Raw genomic sequence first — 18,057 nt, 5'->3', positions numbered from 1 at the left:
CAAAATAAACATACACAAGTCATACTTACCTTCCATGTAGTCTACTCCTCAGTGTCTTTCTCCTGTCCCACGTCCTGTTTGTTCACTGTGATCAAGGGAAGTTTCCATCCTCCATTTTGAAAATAGCCATTACCCATAACAGCTTTCTGGTCAGCACACAGTTAAACTGTAACATCGCCCACTTGAGCCACAGAGAAACATGGACATTACCTGTTACATCAGTTTTCCTCTCAGCTATAACTGACAGCAACTGATATTTTACTGACAGCAACTGATATATTTAAGATCTGACAAAATATTGTCAGAACTGGAAGGGATTATTGTCAGAAGAAAATGGTGAGCTTCTAAGAGGAACTGATGGCAATGTAACTCTGTAATGCTCATTTGAAGTTACCTCATGTGTTTATTTTAAATATTTTTACTCAGTACAGGTTCTCTTTAAGGACCAGAGCCTTTTTTCCATTCAGACCACTGCAGCTTTAACCGTTTATTGCTCGGTCATACAACCTACTACCTAAATGAATTTTGGCTCCTTTTCTTGTCACTAATACAGCTTTCTTTTGGTGCTATTTGATTGCTGCTGCGAGTTTTACTTTTTATTATATTCATCAAAAAAGACGTGAATTTTGTCAAAAAATATAATTTTTTTTTTTACTTTCTGTGATAAAATTTGTCAGAGTAAAACTTCTATATACATTTTTGTCCAAATTTATTGTGCTACATGTCTTTGATAAGAAAACCACAACAATTCAGTGTATATTTATTGTACAGCAGAAGGAAATGGCAGCGCTTCCAAACAGACGCTGCACCTGAATTGACTACCTGCACAAATATGCAGAGCTCGACTAACGGGCAGGTTACACACCTTGCATTCAAAACAGGTACAGTAAAGGGGGCGTTAGCTTCAGCATAAGTTGTGCACAAATTATCCCTAATAGACTCTCCTACGGCGGTGATGTGCCCCAACAGGAGAGAAACTAACCACTAATCTAGCAGTGAAACATATCAAAAAGTGAAGCATGTTCAAACAATGAAAATTGTCCAAAAAAGGAAAAAAAAGGGTTAAAACCTCAAACTAATGTAACAGTGAAGCATATTCAGCAGTGAAACATATCCAACAGTGAACCCTAGCTAGTCTAAAATTAAAATCATAATCCTTACCTGGTGCAGCTAGCCATAAATGGTATACACATTTGTTCAAAAGACAGCAAGCAATGGGCAGCGCTCACAGGCTGCAAGTGAAGTGAAAGCTCCAGAGATATGCCCAGCCCCTTGGGGCTAAATAAACACCTTGAATACAAATCAGATGCAAATTATGTGCTAACACTAATCTAAATTCTAAAATTTGAATGCAAGCTGATACCCCTGGAGGCAGCTAGCCTGAAGTATACTTAAAGAGGAACTCCAGTGAAAATAATGTAATAAAAAAAGTGCTTCATTTTTACAATAATTATGTATAAATGATTTAGTCAGTGTTTGCTCATTGTAAAATCTTTCCTCTCCCAGATTCACATTCTGACATGTATTACATGGTGACATTGTTACTGTGGGCAGGTTATGTAGCTGTTTCTAGCTGTTCTGGCTGTTACAGACAGCTGTAAACAGCCATTTCCTGTCTGTGAACATTGTTACATTGTGGCAGTTTGCCCAGAGTACCGCGGTACTCAGAGCTTCTTGTGGGAGGGGTTTCACCACAATATCAGTCATACAGCGCCCCCTGATGGTCTGTTTGTGAAATGCACTAGATTTGTCATGTAAAAGGGGATATCAGCTACTGATTGGGATAAAGTTAAATTCTTGGTCGGAGTTCCTCTTTAAATTTTGTACAGCAGAAGGAAATGGCAGCGCTTCCAAACAGACGCTGCACCTGAATTGACTACCTGCACAAGTATGCAGAGCTGCTGAATATGCTTCACTGTTACATTAGTTTGAGGTTTTAACCCTTTTTTTTCCTTTTTTGGACAATTTTCATTGTTTGAACATGCTTCACTTTTTGATATGTTTCACTGCTAGATTAGTGGTTAGTTTCTCTCCTGTTGAGGCACGTCACCGCCATAGGAGAGTCTATTAGGGATAATTTGTGCACAACCTCTGCTGAAGCTAACGCCCCCTTTACTGTACCTGTTTTGAATGCAAGGTGTGTAACCTGCCCGTTAGTCGAGCTCTGCATACTTGTGCAGGTAGTCAATTCAGGTGCAGCGTCTGTTTGGAAGCGCTGCCATTTCCTTCTGCTGTACAAAATTTAAGTATACTTCAGGCTAGCTGCCTCCAGGGGTGTCAGCTTGCATTCAAATTTTAGAATTTAGATTAGTGTTAGCACATAATTTGCATCTGATTTGTATTCAAGGTGTGTATTTAGCCCCAAGGTGCTGGCCATATCTCTGGAGCTTTCACTTCACTTGCAGCCTGTGAGCGCTGCCCATTGCTTGCTGTCTTTTGAACAAGTGTATATTTATTGGTTTGGGTAAAAGTTATAGCGTTTACAGACTATGGTGCAAAAAGTGAATTTTCCCATTTTGAAGCATCTCTGTCTTTTCTGAGCACCTGTCAGGTTTCATGAGGGGCTAAAATTCTAGCATAGTATAGATACCCCCCAAATGACCCCCTTTTGGAAAGAAGACATCACAAAGTATTTACTGAGAGGCATGGTGAGTTCATAGAAGATTTTATTTTTTTGTCACAAGTTAGCGGAAAATTACACTTTGAGACACAAGTTTCCATTTCTGCTAAATTGTGACCAAAAAAAACTGAAATCTGCCACAGACTCGCCATGCCCCACTCTGAATACCTTGGAGTGTCTACTTTCCAAAATGGGGTCATTTGTGGGGTGTTTACTGTCCTGGCATTTTGGGGGGTGCTAAATTGTAAGCACCCCTGTAAAGCCTAAAGGTGCTCATTGGATTTTGGGGCCCTTAGTGCAGTTAGGCTGCAAAAAAAGTGCCACACATGTGGTATTGCTGTACATTATACTACTTCTCCTGAGTACAGCGATACCACGTGTGGCACTTTTTTGCTCCCTAACTGCGCTAAGGGGCCCAAAGTCCAATGAGTACCTTTAGCATTTCACAGGTCATTTTGAGACATTTGGTTTCAAGACTACTCCTCACGGTTTAGGGCCCCTAAAATGCCAGGGCAGTATAGGAACCCCACAAGTGACCCCATTTTAGAAAGAAGACACCCCAAGGTATTCAGTTAGGAGTATGGTGAGTTCATAGAATTTTTTTGTCACAAGTTACGGAAAATGACACTTTGTGAAAACAAAAACAATGAAAATCAATTTCCGCTAGCTTGTGACAAAAAATAAAATCTTCTATGAAGATTTGATATGCTTTTCCTTCAAGTGGCAGTCTGTTAACATATACCTGCTTCCCGCTGTCCACTTTTTTTTTACTTTAGATTTCCATTTTAGATTTTGTGTGGCAATCACTGTTGTGAAAGTGCTTAAAGAGGTGAAAGACCTGTGGAGCATCCCACATTTTATTTCCTGTTAAACAATGCCAGTGGCCTGGCTCTCCTGCTGATCTTTCTGGCATCAGTAGTGTCTGAACCACACACCTGAAACAATCCAACATGCAGCTAATCCACTCAGACTTCAATCAGGGACTGTGACTAAAGCCCCGTCTACACGGGGAGATGTTGTGGCGATCCGGCGGCTCGATTAGCCGCCGGATCGCCTCTTCCGCGTCCCCCGCATTCGATTTCCCGCTCGTCCCCGCCACTTATCTTCCACTCTATTCCCTGCCACTGTCCCCTCGCGGGGAGTGAGCAGGGAATCGGCGGAAGCAAGATCCGTCCTGTCTGCTCTTATCAATCGAGCCGCAGCAGCGGCTCGATTGATAAGGAGCATCGCGGGTGCATCTACGCGTGTAGATGCGGCTTTAAAGTATTAAAGCAGTAGGATCAGCCATACTATGCCAGGGGAAAAAAACACGTATATAAGTAGATAAATAATTGATCTACTTATATAACACATGTATTATACTGTTCACGTTTTGATTTCAGTGAGTGTTATATAGTAAATTACGAGAATTCTGTTCCTGGTGGGGGCCATGTCTTTTGCCCACAGTTAAGGCTAACTCGTGATGTCATTTCTGCCCTTTACTTTTTTTCTCGTCTCCTCCAATCGCTGAGTCGCCTCAGCCTTGCCTGTAAACACAAGTGAGTAGGGGATTAGGTTTCAGATAAGAAGCTGGTAGGGAAATAAAGGGAAGAGGAGGAATAGATTATAGATAAAAAGAACCCCCAGCATGCAATTCTTTGACACGACTACTAAAGGGCCAGTGTTCCTTAAGTATGTGATAACTCCAAATCATAAAAGCAGAAAAAGTTTTGAATGCAGGCTTAGCATCTTTACCACTTGATACACTCAGACCAGTTGCTGTTGAAATTTGATTTTTATGGTGACGATACAGTTTTAAGGCTCGTGTACACGTCATACTGAAGCCAATGATTGGTCCGTCGGCACCTCCCGCTGGGCGGGTTTTCAGCAGACTGTACAGGCTGTTGCTGAGCAATCCGCCGGGCGGATCGCTCAGAAACAGCCTTATCAGTCCACCGACAGACTGTACGCACGCTGTACAGTCTGCTGAAAACCCGCCCAGCGGGAGGTGCCGACGGACCAGTCGTTGGCTTCAGTATGACGTGTGTACGAGCCTTTAGCGGCTGAATATCAGCCAGTTAGGCAGGCAACATGCATTGTATAAAAGGAAATAAAGATGGCCTCCAACTTCCACTCACCTTTAAAGAAAACCTGAACTGAAAATTAAAAGCCAAAATAAACACACAAGTCATACTTGCCTCCTGTGTAGTCTACTCTTCAATCTATTTTTCCTCTCCTGCGTCGTGTTTGTCAATGGAATTATCCGTCCTCCATTTTGAAAATGGCTATTACCCCATAACAGCATCCTGGACAGCACACTGTTAACCTACCCAGCGTTCAATTTCCCCAGGATTTCTGTGCAAACAGTGATAACATTTATTTTTAAAACTTTTTGTTTCCTGTAACTTGCCAAAATGTGTCAAGCAAGGGTCTAGTATACAGTTCAGGAGAGTATTGATGTGTATGCATGTTTATACTGTTCACAGCATGTTTTTTTGAACGGACATTTCTGTCCATACCGCTAGGGAGGTTAAACTGTAACATCGCCCACTTGAGCCATAGGGAAACATGGACACATCAGTTCTCCTCTCAGCTGTAACTGACAGCAACTGATATATAACTGACAGCAACTGATATATTTCAGTTCTGACAAAATGTTGTCAGAACTGGAAGGGATTATTGTCAGAAGAAAATGGTGAGCTTCTGAGAGGAACTGATGGCAAGGTAACTATGTAATGTTCATTTGAAGTTACCTCGTGTGTTTATTTTAAATAATTTTACTCAGTACAGGTTCTCTTTAAAGTGCATCCGAGATGAACTTTTACTCATTGCATAATTGTGTTCCTTTCCTATTGTTTATAGGGCATTCTTCAAGCCAAATCCGTTTTTGTTTTAATACTCTAATTCCCTATAAACTAAAGCCACGCCCACAGGTTTTCAGAGAGCCAAGGCACTTTCAGACAGTAGCAAGGGCTCATGGGAGCTCAGTCTGGGCAGGAGGGGGAGGTATTACTAGCCAGAGATTTCAGAGGCAGAGGGGAGGAGGGGGATTAGGTTTTGTTTTGCTCAAGATGCAGATAAGCCTGCTTCTGTGTAATGTTTACAAATATGGCTGCTGTCATTGTATCACAGGAATAATCAATCATATTCTAGTAAAGCTGTTTGCAACTAGAGTTGCTGTGTAAACTATCTAAACTTTAGATAAGATATAGACAAGTTACTTGTTATAAGTAGTTTTTCATCTCTGATCTGCTTTAAGTGCTGTGGCTGTTGTTAACCTCCCTGCCGGTTATCCCGATCGGCGCATTCGGGGGACGCCGCAGGGAGGGGGGAAGCATGTAGCTAGCTCTAGGCTAGCTACATGCTAAAAAAAAAAAAAAAAAAAAAAAAAAAAAAAAAATGCCAAAAAACACCCTCCCTGCCGTGCGCAGCAATTTTTTTATAACGGCAGGGAGGTTAATTTGTATTTATACAGTGCTAACATCTTTCGTAGAGATGTACAAAACAAATGTAGGGGAAGATAAAGACGAGCAGTCAGGGCATCTAACAAGAAAACAACAAATACATACATGGTAGATATTTTGTTTGCGATAAAAATATTTGTACACGTTCATATGATAAATTGCAGCAGGCTAAGAAACCATAGGAGGAGACCCCTGCCCTTGCAAGCTTACAATCTAGTGGGTAATGGTTTGGAGAAATCTGGGAAGGAGACACAGGAGACAGCAGAGGAGGCAGTGTGCCTCTACTGCAACCTACAGCAAATTATAGGCTTATCTGCACCAGTGTGTTTTGAGAATACCTCTGAAGGCTTCCAGGCTTGGAGAATGATGGACAGGCTATGGGATAGAGTTCCAATGGAGAGGTGATGCTTGTGAGAAGTCCTCAATGTGGGTCTCCTGGGAGGAGTGAAAGTTTCAGGTGGTATGGTATCTGGAGATTAATGTAATGTATGGAGGAGACCACTTATGTGGAGCTTTGTATGATGTGGTGAGGTGTTTAAAGGGACTCAGAGCTAGGGGAAATAAAAAGGTTTATACATTTATACATACCTGGGGCTTCCTCTAGCCTCATACGCTCCGAATGCTCCCGCGCCGCTGTCAGTCTTCTGCAGCGCCGGTACCGGGTCCCCACACTTCCATCAGTCGGAGCCAGTCTACGCAGGAGAAGTGCACTCTTTCCTTATACGTAGAGAGCACAGTTCTCTTACGTCAGACTGGCTCCAACTGACGGAATTTCAGGGACCTGGTACCGGCGCTGCAGAAGACTGAGGACAGCGGCGTGAAAGCGATCGGAGCGTATGGGGCTGGAGGAAGCCCCAGGTATGTATACATTTCCCTGAGCTCTGGTACACTTTAAGCAACTCTGTAATATTAACAAGCTGACAACGTATTCCCTCAGTTCTGGAGATGTTTAGCTATCGGAGACAACAGAGATGATTTGCTTATTCAGCAGTGATGCACTGTGGGACACCACACTCCAACCTAAATAATAGCAAATACCTTCTGTTTTAAGAAGGCTAACTTCTGTTTTGCATAGCATTTTAGTAAAGAGGCTTTTTGGTCACTTTGAACTCCTGTGGGAGTGAGTTCTGGTTCACCATGAGCTTGCTGGGCAATCTGTAACGGAGTTTAAACTGTGACATGGTTCCATTACTTTTTTTTTTTTTTTAACTAAACCTTTGTAAAATAAGACTTATTGGAAAGCCTTCATCACTGTAATATGTAAATGCAATTTGAAATGTAGTATGCATGGCTATTATTAAGCTTTGGAAAATGTTTAATGTAAATCTTCCTAATCAAGATGGATCTGTTCCTGGATGATATCTTGCATGCGATTGAAGAGGTTTTGCTTTAAAAGTTTGTCACCTTTTTAAAAAGCCTTTTTAACCCAGGTCCATTATATATGCCTTTGAGAACCTAAGTTGGGTTTATTTAGCATGTAGTTACAGTTTGAATTATTTTTGGAGTGAGAGGAAATCGTCATTGCCATTTTTATTTCATGAGCAAAAAATCACATCTAGAGCAAGCATAAAAGTTCAGTGAGAATACCTCATCTGCTTACTTATGTCAGTGACTCAGAATGTGGTAAAGATGGAGGACCAATGGACAGCCAAACAAAAGGTATATTCTTAATAGCCAGTGGCAGGTCCTTGTATTTTTCTCTTTATTGAAAGGCCAAGTTCATGCACAGTTTTTATATGCATTTAGTAGAATATCAATTTATGACTTATTCATTAACCACTTTCCATCCAGACCGTGTTTCCCCCTTATGGACCAGAGCAGTTTTGACATTTTAGCTATGTCCCTATTTAATCGGCAGTAAGGTTATCGCTACTTATGACACACCTAAATGAAATGCATATGTTTTTTTTTTTTTCCAGGCTTTCATTGTATTGCATTTTTTTTTTATATGGGTTTTCCTGTGGTAGTGCTTAGTTGTCTGATGTTGAGGATCTGTAAGGCAGGGATATAGGTAATTTTATATTTTTGGGGTGTGCATAATGTTCTGTTAAATACATATAAGAACAGACTATACTTGGGCTTTGAGGTTTTTTTTTTTTTTTTTTGTAAACTGCTCCACAGACTTTATAGCTTGTGTAGTTTTATTAGTATTCGTTCAACAAATGTGTATAATTGATCAAGTTGTTTTATTGGCTGAATTTGTCTTTGCCTTTTAAAATGTTTTGTCCTTTAGATGTTTCTGTTACAAGACCTGGGAATGTTCCCATAGTGTGGTCCCCTGAAGCAGATCGGTCACATAATGTTTCGCTAAATTCTTCCAAGAAGCCTGCATTCAATCCATCTGCGTTTGCATCACTATTGCCAGTAAGTGCTTTACTAACTTTTTTTTTAAAAATTGATTTTGTTTTGGTTTTGCCGCTGATCGTTTTGGGATCAGATGTAGAGATGTGAACATACGATTGTCACCTGAAGGGATCAGTTTTCAATTGCTCAGTTGACCGTTTTAGAACCAAGCACTGTACAAACGTCTCGCTCTTCTATAGCGGAGCGAGGTGTCTGTTTTGGGGATGGAGTAGGGACAATAGAGTGGCTTCTGGTGGGAGAGGTATGATTGCTAGGGACGTACAAGCCTATTTGGGCTGGAAGAAGGCACAGGGTAAGTAAAAGAGCAATATGTGATACTTTTCTACTAAGCCCAATGTAAAATTAAAAAAAATTCCCGCCTTGACTGCTGCAATGCCCTTCTGTCTGGTATCCCTATGACCCGAGTAGCCCTGCTGCAGTCTATCATGAATGCGGCAGCCAGAATTAGCCACTCCTCCCATCGCTCCACCGTGGCGTCTCCCTTCTGTGAATCCCTCCACTGGCTTCCTATCCAGTCCAGAATCCGTTTCAAGATACTGTGTCGGACCTACAAATCTGTCCACAAAACCTGCCCAACCTACATTTCCGATCTTACCCAGAGGTACACACCTAGCCGCTCACTCCGCTCCTCTAATGAACTTCGCCTGACCGCTCACTCCGTTCCTCCAATGAACTTCGCCTGACACTCCCCCGTATCACCCAGTCCCATGCACACAAACCTGCTGCAGCTGAACTCTGGTCCCCTACCTTTTGTGTCTCTACTTTCCTCTAGATTGTAAGCCTTTGGGCAGAGTCCTCCTCCTCCTTTTGTGTCCTACCTGATCATGCACCTCCATTACTTTGCACCCATGCTATGCATTTGAGTGAACTTAAAGGAATACTATCAATACCCAAGTGTTGTAAAATGACAATGTACCAATAATGTCTAAGTAGCTGTGTAAACATTTCCTACTTTTCATGTTAAATATCAGAGGCAAAAGCTGTAATTTATTGAGGGTAGGATTTAACTATATTGGGACAAATCTATTGCAGAAGGGGTGTCAGCTTCAATGCACAGCCATAGTTGCATATCGGACTACAAAAAGCAAATATCAAACAGATCAAACTCTGAAAGCAAAAAACAGTATAAAAAAAGCTGTGACAATTAGTTACATTTCCTCTGCTCTCTTCAGACACTTCAGTCAGAAACACAGGACATAGAAGCTGCAGTTGTTGGGAGCTTTCTCTCTGTCACACACAGGTAACAGATCAAGTGTGAGGGGAATTTCCCCTCTCCTCATGGCTCAGTCTGCTGTCAGTAAAGATTGAAAGTATTTTGATAAAGGTAAGGCCCGGTTCACATTAGCGTTCCCTGTCCGGATTTTCCGGTTCTGATCCGGACCGCATACTGTACAAACGGAACGTACGTTCCGCATAGCAATGTAAAGTCTATGCGGACGTTCACACGCGTCCGTTCCGTACAGTACGGAGCCGGATCGGATCCGGACTCCGGACTCTTTTCCAACATGTACTATTTTTTGGGTCCGGATCTCCGGCCCACGCACCCGGACCGGAGCCGGACCTGAGACAGCACCATCAGGAGCACAGAAACCAATGGGGAACGGAAGGCACAGAACACACTGCCTACAAAAACCTGACGTTCTACCCCACTTCCTATGCGTATGCAAGCGGCCATTTCGGATGGGGACACATGGGTCAAGCATGTCTGGAGTGGAGCAGCAGTGACAGACGTGCTGGAGCTGTTTGGCAGAATGTCGGAGGTGGAGGTGAGGCCTACAGCGGAGGAACCTGATTCTACACGTGCACCTTCTGCTGACCCCAACATTTTTTTTCTTCAAATTTCGCTATTTTTTTTTTTGCCCACGGATCCGGATGGCAGCCTGATAAAAATGGTCCGGATCGGAACCGTACGGTTCTGATCAGGATCAGGTCAGGATCCGGTCCGTTTATTTGCCAAAACGCAAGTGTGAACGGGGCCTAAACAAAGAGGTTGCTACTAAAATGTATACACCAGTACTTCGCAGCACTTCCCAAACAATTCCTGTGTCAATTGAAAAAAATGTGAATGATAGTATTCCTTTAACTTGCTTAATCTTCATGCTCTCATCCAGTGACTGACTAAACATTACCTTGTTCTCATACTGTGCTGTGTGATCTGGTTTTTCTTGTATTGTCGTATTGCTGTATGTCGCGTAATATGTTGGAGCTTTATAAATAAAATGAGTAAATAAAAAAAATGTAACTTTTTTTTTTCTTTACCTGTAGTCCCTTGACAGGTCTACAAATCGAATTGGCGATTCACCTTTTTACCCAGGTAAAACGACGTATGGAGGTGCAGCTGCTGCCAGTTCCTCCAGAGTTCGCAGCACTCCCTATCAGGTAACAGGAGTAGATTATTACTACTACTTATGTATATTTGTATGGAATAAATGTCATTTCCTTGGTCATTTTTTAAAGTGAACATGAAGCCAAAAATGTAAAATAAACACTTAAAGCGAGCCAGAGACGGTTTAATTTTATATTTACCTGAGGCTTCCTCCATCCCCATGAGCAACGCTTTCGAGTCCAGAAGGACTCTAATTCGGAATTCAAATGAAGTCTAATGACTTCAGCTGTGACCTCAGGCATCGGGTGGTTAACTTACCCAGAAGTCTTCAGGGGCGTCTGCATTCCATTACGCGTCATAGGCGTAATGAAAGCTGCGTTCCATGACTCGCTACCACGCTTCTTCCTTGGCTTGAGAGATTTCTGAGTCATGTTACGGACTCTTGCTAAGGGACTTTCAGTATCATCTACTCCAGATACCGAAATTGTATGAGTAATGACACAATCCTTTGTTCACCTTTTTATAGCCATGAAAAATCCTACTACTTGAAGATATGAAGTGTTATAGCTAAAGATAATTTTCCTTGCTGAATAACCCTATTTCACAATCTCTCTCCTTTTGAATGGACATCAGGTGCATGTACGCACTAGCAGTATGCTTTTGCTGCCTTGCCCAGACTTTTGAGGTTTCGGCAGTGGTTCAACCAAAGCAGCTGTTTGGAGAATTGCCAGCGTGAATGTGCTTCAGTGCAGGGTAAGGGCTGGTTCAGACGGGCGTTTTTGTGGCATCAAACGCAGCGTTTTTTGGGATCTACTGCCATCCCATGCAAGTGAATGGGAGCGTTTAGAGCTGGCTTTTGAAGGCTTTCATGAAAGCCTGGCAGTAGATCCCAGCGTTGCGTCTAGTCTCAAAAGCAACATGCTGCTTTCAGAGGCAGTAAACACGAGGAAACAATAGCAGAGACCAGAACTGCTAGCCTTGAACGCTTTTCAAAAGCTTTCAAAAGCTAGCTTTTAAACGCTGGCGTTTGAATGCAATGCCAAGCAAAAGTTCAGCAGACGCCCGTCTGAACCAGCCCTAATGAAGATTTGTGTTGCTCCTTATCACACAAAATCACCATGTGGTTTTGGTCTGTCAGCAAGTATTTAAAAGTGTTTGTTTTTTTTTTTTTGTTTTTTTCTTACCCTCTGTGCAGCATTCATTGAATAAATATTCTTTTCTTTTAGTATATCAAGATGGACATTGATATTGTAAACTAATTTACGAATCCCATTATAATCCTAAGGTGGGACACTTGCCAATTCTTTGTAGCACTCATGGGTATGATTTTGGTGTGATGCACAGAAGTAACTGGTGCTGCTTTGTGGATGTTGTGTGGCTGCATGAATTGCTGAACTGAGAGGCGTGTTTACAGTTTGTTTTTAGCTTCCCGAATGGTTTGCTGTGATGTGATCTCACTGAGCACCTGTTGTCTGCGTGTTGATGTGCTGCTGCTGATGTGCAATGCCAGCGTGGTGTGACTTGTCAAATTCAAGAGGAGATTCATGATAGAATGAATGTGTGTGTACCACATTGCCTTGGGCTTGTATTTTCATAACAGCTGTTGTCTTGTAGACTGCCCAGTTCTGTAATAACCTGGCAGCCAGTCTATTTACATGCACATTTCTAGGGGCTTTTCTTAAAGAGACTCTGAAGCGAATATTTTATTTATTTTTTTTGCTATATTTACCTATTTACTTCAGAAGTCTCAGCTGCAAAGCGCCGCATCCCCGCTTAAAAACAAATGCTGCAGACCCCCCAAATCCCAGGGCAAACATCCACGACCAACTTGGTCTTGGATTGTGATGCTCTGAGAGGCAGAGCTATGAGCTGTAGCTTTGCCTCTCCTGCCGTCAATCGTCGTGCGGATCGCCGCCTCTCTCTGCCCCTCTCTGTGAAGGAAGAGTGAGAGGGGCGAGGAGAGGCGGCGATCCGCCACGATTGACATCAGGAGAGGCAGAGCTACAGCAGAGAGCTCTGCCTCTTCAGGAACTGCCGGCCAGATTCACCCCCGGAGTTTGGGGGGGGGGGGGGTCTGCAGCCCTCGTTTTTCAGCCGGGATGCGGCGGTTTGTGGCTGAGTTCTGAAGCGAATTAAAAGGTAAACATAGCAAAAAAAAGTCACTTCAGACTCTCTCTTTAAAGAGGTATGAAACTCTACATTTCTTCTTTGCGCTAAAAGATGTACAGCCTTAGGCTTCTTTTACATGGAAAATCGCAATTCCGGTTTTCAATGCCGAATTTTGTCTGGATGCTAGCAACACAAGAAAAAAAACGCAGCATGCAGGACTTTGGTTTGTTTTTGTTTATCGCATACTAAAATTTGGTAGCAGAACAGCATTCAGGGCTCTTGTACACTGCATGCGATTCTGATTTAGACGTGATTTTAACTGTGATTTCAAATATTGGTGCAATTAAAGAGAGTCCTGCTTTCTGTAGTTTTCTTCTTGTTGCTAGCTTCCAGTGAAATCACAAATCCAATTCGGAAATGGGACTTGCAATTTGCAGTGTAAAAGAAGCCTCCAACTGTTAAACAAACATAGCACTTTCTTCTTCATTGAGAAACTTACTGCCAAAGTGAGTTTAAAGCGGATCCGAGATGAAAAACAAACTATAACAAGTAATGTCTATATATCTTATCTAAATTTTAGATAGTTTACACAGCAAATCTAGCTGCAAACAGATTGAATAGAAAATGATTTCTTCCTGTGATACAATGACAGCTGCCATGTTGTGTGTAAACATTACACAGAGGCAGGCTTATCTGCACCATCAGCACTCAGACTGAAAAAAACCTAATCTCCCTCCTCCCCTCTGCCTCTGAAATCAACACCTCCTGCTCCCCCTGCCCAGACTGAGCTCCTATGAGCCCTTGCTACTGCCAAGGCTCTCTGAAAACCTGTGGACGTGGCTTCTTTAGTTTATAGGGAATTAGAGTATTAAAACAAAGTATTTGGCTTGAGGAATGCCCTATAAACAACAATAGGAAAGGAACACACTTATGCAGTGAGTAAAAGTTCACCTCGGATCCACTTTAACTACCTGTTGGATCGGGCAAACCGCGTCACATGTTCACACGCCCAACTATCATTCAACAGACCTAGTTTGGACGATAGTTTGGTAGAAAAGTTGCACGTGTGTACGAGCATTAAAGAAAACCTGTAATGAAAAAAAAAAAACCCTCTGGGGGTTACTAATGGATCCTAATGAGGCAAAGCTACAGAGGACAGGGAAGCCTCATTGGGACTTGGAGGCTTTTCCCTCCCGAGGTAAGTTACCCCAGAGGGGGTTGTTTTGTTACACTGTCTCTTTAAGGGCTAGATCACACTGGACGCGCAATTTGTGATTCGTTTAATAGAATGAGAATCACAGCGCGATCACCACCAAAGCGATGCATGCAGCACATTTGCGATTGATCGCAAACGCTGCAGTGGGAATAAATTAATAGGGATACAATAGCAGCAGCGCTTTGCTGATCGCCGGGGATCAGCAAAGCACTTCAACAGTGCCAAGTGTGAACCAACCCTTATGCTGGGAATACACGTTAAGTTTTTACTTTAGATAGATGGGTTCGATAGATAAATTCCAACCTGTTGGATCTGGTCGATTCTACTTTCGTTTCGATTCTCCTCATTCAAGTGAATGTAATTGATAAGAAAAGATAAGGAAACGAGAGTAGAATCGAGCAGTGAATCGAGGGTAGAATCGATCGAAAGCGACGGCAAAAACGAACGCAAAAACGCATCGTGTATTCCCAGCATAAGATCCAAACTCAAGTGATAACATCTTGTTTGTTAGCTTAGCAGCTATACAGCTACTGCTTGTAAACATTGTTGTGCAGTGTGTCAGCTTCCATGGATAACAGAAGGTAAAAGCAGCAGAAAACTCTCAAAGGCAATGGCAGCTTTTAGAGCAGATAAAACTGTTCTTTGGGAACTTTGTAAATGGACAATAATACTTGTGCACTAAAGCAAATATAACTATGGGTAATACAAAGTAGGAAATACTGTTTTTATTGAATATTACGTCAGTTTTTAATCCTGCTTTAAATGTTCCCAGTTATATAAATCCATATTTTGAAAAGTAGTAAATGTTGTGAAAGAAGTCTATTGCTCCTGGCAGTTCACTGGTTGCACAAGTAGTCTTTAAGTAAGGTAGTGATATGGTTGAGATTTGCAGCAGAAAGTGAGGTGCTGTTTAGTGTGGCATGTGAGAATGGGCATGATACAAATGTTAGATGGCACATATAGAACACAGCACTTTATCAAGTTCTGAGAGTTTTTATATATTAACAAATATGGATTTGATTTTAGATAATTGCACATCTAGTAGGGATAAGCAATGCAACAATATTGCTTACTAAGTGGTATAACAGTTGATGCTCAGTATATTCCTGTTCTTGCCAATAATGAAGATGACATGGCTCCATGATTTAAAAGGACCAATATCACAAAAATGTGTAAGATTGCAAACATATACACAGAAGTTAATTTCTCCCTGAGTAAAATGCACTACAAAATTACTTTTTTCCTATGTTGCTGTCGCTTGCAAAAACTGTCCAATCTGGTTTTGGACTGGACCACCTCCTAATGGGGAGGTTTTCACGATCTCCTTATTGTTTACAAAAACACTCCCTGTAAAGGATCTATACAAAAGCATCCCTACTTGACTGCACGGAGCAACTGCCATTCAGTAAGTTATTTTGGAAAACCCCGAGCATTCTTGCTTATGAAGAGATGGACTAGTCCAAAATATGTGCAAATGTAACTCGTTACATAGTTATTTGGGTTGAAAAAAGACATACGTCCATCGAGTTCAACCAGAGAACAAAGTACAACACCAGCCTGCTCCCTCACATATCCCTGTTGATCCAGAGGAAGGCGGAAAACCCTTACAAGGCATGGTCCAATTAGCCCCAAAAGGGAGAAAAAATTCCTTCCCGACTGGATGGCGATCAGATAAAATCCCTGGATCAACATCATTAGGCATTAACTAGTAATTGTAGCCATGGATGTCTTTCAACGCAAGTAAAGCATCTAAGCCCCCTTTAAATGCAGGTATAGGGTTTGCCATAACCACCTGTGGCAATGCATTCCACATCTTAATCACTCTTGCTGCAAATAACCCTTTCCTGAATGGCTAAAACGTTTTTCCTCCATGTGCAGATCATGTCATCTAGTCCTTTGAGAAGGCCTAGGGACAAAAAGAGCTCATCCGCCAAGCTTTTATATTGCCCTCTGATGTATTTATACATGTTAATTAGATCCCCTCTAAGGCGTCTTTTCTCTAGACTAAATAAACCCAGTTTATCTAACCTTTCTTGGTAAGTGAAACCGTCCATCCCACGTATCAATTGTGTTGCTAGTCTCTGCACCTGCTCTAAAACGGCGATATCTTTCCTGTAATGTGGTGCCCAGAACTGAATTCCATATTCCAGATGTGGCCTTACTAGAGAGTTAAACAGGGACAATATTATGCTAGCATCTCAAGTTTTTATTTCCCTTTTAATGCATCCCAAAATTTTGTTCGCTTTAGCTGCAGCGGCTTGGCATTGAGTGCGATTATTTAACTTGTTTTGCGATGAGTACGCCTAAGTCCTTCTCCATATGCCCATATAGCCATCCTATCCAGATCCTGTTGCAATCTGTCCCTATCTTCCTGAGTTGATGATTCTGCACAATTTTGTATCTGCAAAAATAGCAACATTGCTCACTACTGAATCTACTAGGTCATTAATAAATAAATTGAAACACACTGGACTTGGTACAGACCCCTGTGGGACCCCACTGCTAACAGCCACCCATTTTGAGTATGATCCATTGACCACAACTTTTTCTGTCCATTAGCTAGTTCCCTATCCATTGTGACAGCGACTGAGAAAAATTATACTGCATTTTGAATCAAATGTACACTTTAAACATGATTTTTAGTTTTAGGCTGGTTTCACACCAGGACGTTGAGTTTTAGGGGACGTTATGGTCGCACAACGTGCCCCTAACGCAACGTCTGGTGCTCTCTGCTTTGGACGTCAGAGTGAGCCGCGTTGTGCAGCTCACTCTGGCGTCCGTGATGCGCACTCTTGGACGCATGCGGCATCACGTGGTCCCGCCGGCCAATCGCCGCACAGAGCGGCCGCTCCAGGAAGTAAACACTGCACGTCACTGAGTGCAGTGAATATTAAAGGGGCACCATGGCGAAAAATTTTAAAATTTAATATATGTGCAAACATAGACTAATAAGAAGTACGTTTAGTCTAGAGTAAAATGAGCCATAAATTACTTTTCTCCTATGTTGCTGTCACTTACAGTAGGTAGTTGAAATCTGGCAGAAGTGACAGGTTTTGGACTAGTCCATCTCTCCATAGGGGATTCTCAGCAAGGCTTTTATTCTTTAGAAAGATATTCCCTAAAAAAGATTTAAACAATGATGCTGGCCAGCTTCCCTGCTCTCTACACAGTTTTTTGGCAGTTGGACAGAGCAACTGCCATTCACTAATTGCTTTTGAAAATAAATAAATCCCTGAGTATCCCCTATGAAGAGATGGGCTAGTTCAAAACCTGTCGCTTCTGTCAGATTTCTACTGCCTACTGTAATTAACAACATACGAGAAAAGTAATTTATGGCTCATTTTACTCTGGAAAAAATGCACTTCTTATTTGTATATGTTTGTACATATTTTAAATTTTAAAAATTTTCGCCATAGTGCCCCTTTAATTAGCCATGTGCCTGGCCGCTCTCTGCTCCTCCCCAACGTTACGGAGCATGTGCAAACAGTCTAACACGGCTCTGCCGCTTACAAAGTACTGCATGCAGTACGTTATATTATGGCGCAGCGTTACACTGTAACGCAACGTGGGCACTGTGAACAGCCCATTGATTTTTCATTGCTGTGCGGTGGGGTGCGTTACAGGCTGCTCTAACGTGCGCTTGTAACGTCCCACTGTGAAACCAGCCTTAAAGTCATTAATAGTGGTCTATTATTTATTTTATAATTTTTTTATTTTTGCTGTCTGGGTCTATGATATTTTGATATCCTCTTTTCCACTTAAAATTAAAAATGTGATGAACTGGGTTAAAGATAGAAGAGAGATCCGTGTTTTGTCTCATGATTAACCTGACATCAATTTTTCTTGTAATTAATTTAGTTATCTAGTGGTATTTTCATTTACTAGAAAAAAAGCAAAACCTTTCTTAGTAGCACATGGCCTTTGGGCAAGTCCACCTATGGTGACTTTTTTTTTTTTTTTTTAACCTTAATTTTCTGAT

At 41.9% G+C, this 18,057-nt stretch overlaps 1 protein-coding gene across 3 annotated transcripts in view; it reads left to right on the top strand.

Moving 5' to 3' along the window:
- NUP153 (nucleoporin 153) overlaps positions 1-18,057 on the top strand; it is a 179,938-nt gene that overhangs the window by 39,902 nt on the left and 121,979 nt on the right. For all 3 annotated transcript variants that reach the window (XM_068236949.1, XM_068236948.1, XM_068236950.1), the window contains exons 4-5: positions 8,297-8,427; positions 10,693-10,806. In XM_068236949.1, coding sequence (XP_068093050.1) covers positions 8,297-8,427; positions 10,693-10,806 — 245 coding nt within the window. The remainder of the gene's footprint in view (positions 1-8,296; positions 8,428-10,692; positions 10,807-18,057) is intronic.

Source organism: Hyperolius riggenbachi, chromosome 5 (assembly GCF_040937935.1).
Source record: "Hyperolius riggenbachi isolate aHypRig1 chromosome 5, aHypRig1.pri, whole genome shotgun sequence".
NCBI classification, from domain to species: Eukaryota; Metazoa; Chordata; class Amphibia; order Anura; family Hyperoliidae; genus Hyperolius; species Hyperolius riggenbachi.
This window is presented reverse-complemented; position numbering and strand designations above follow the sequence as displayed.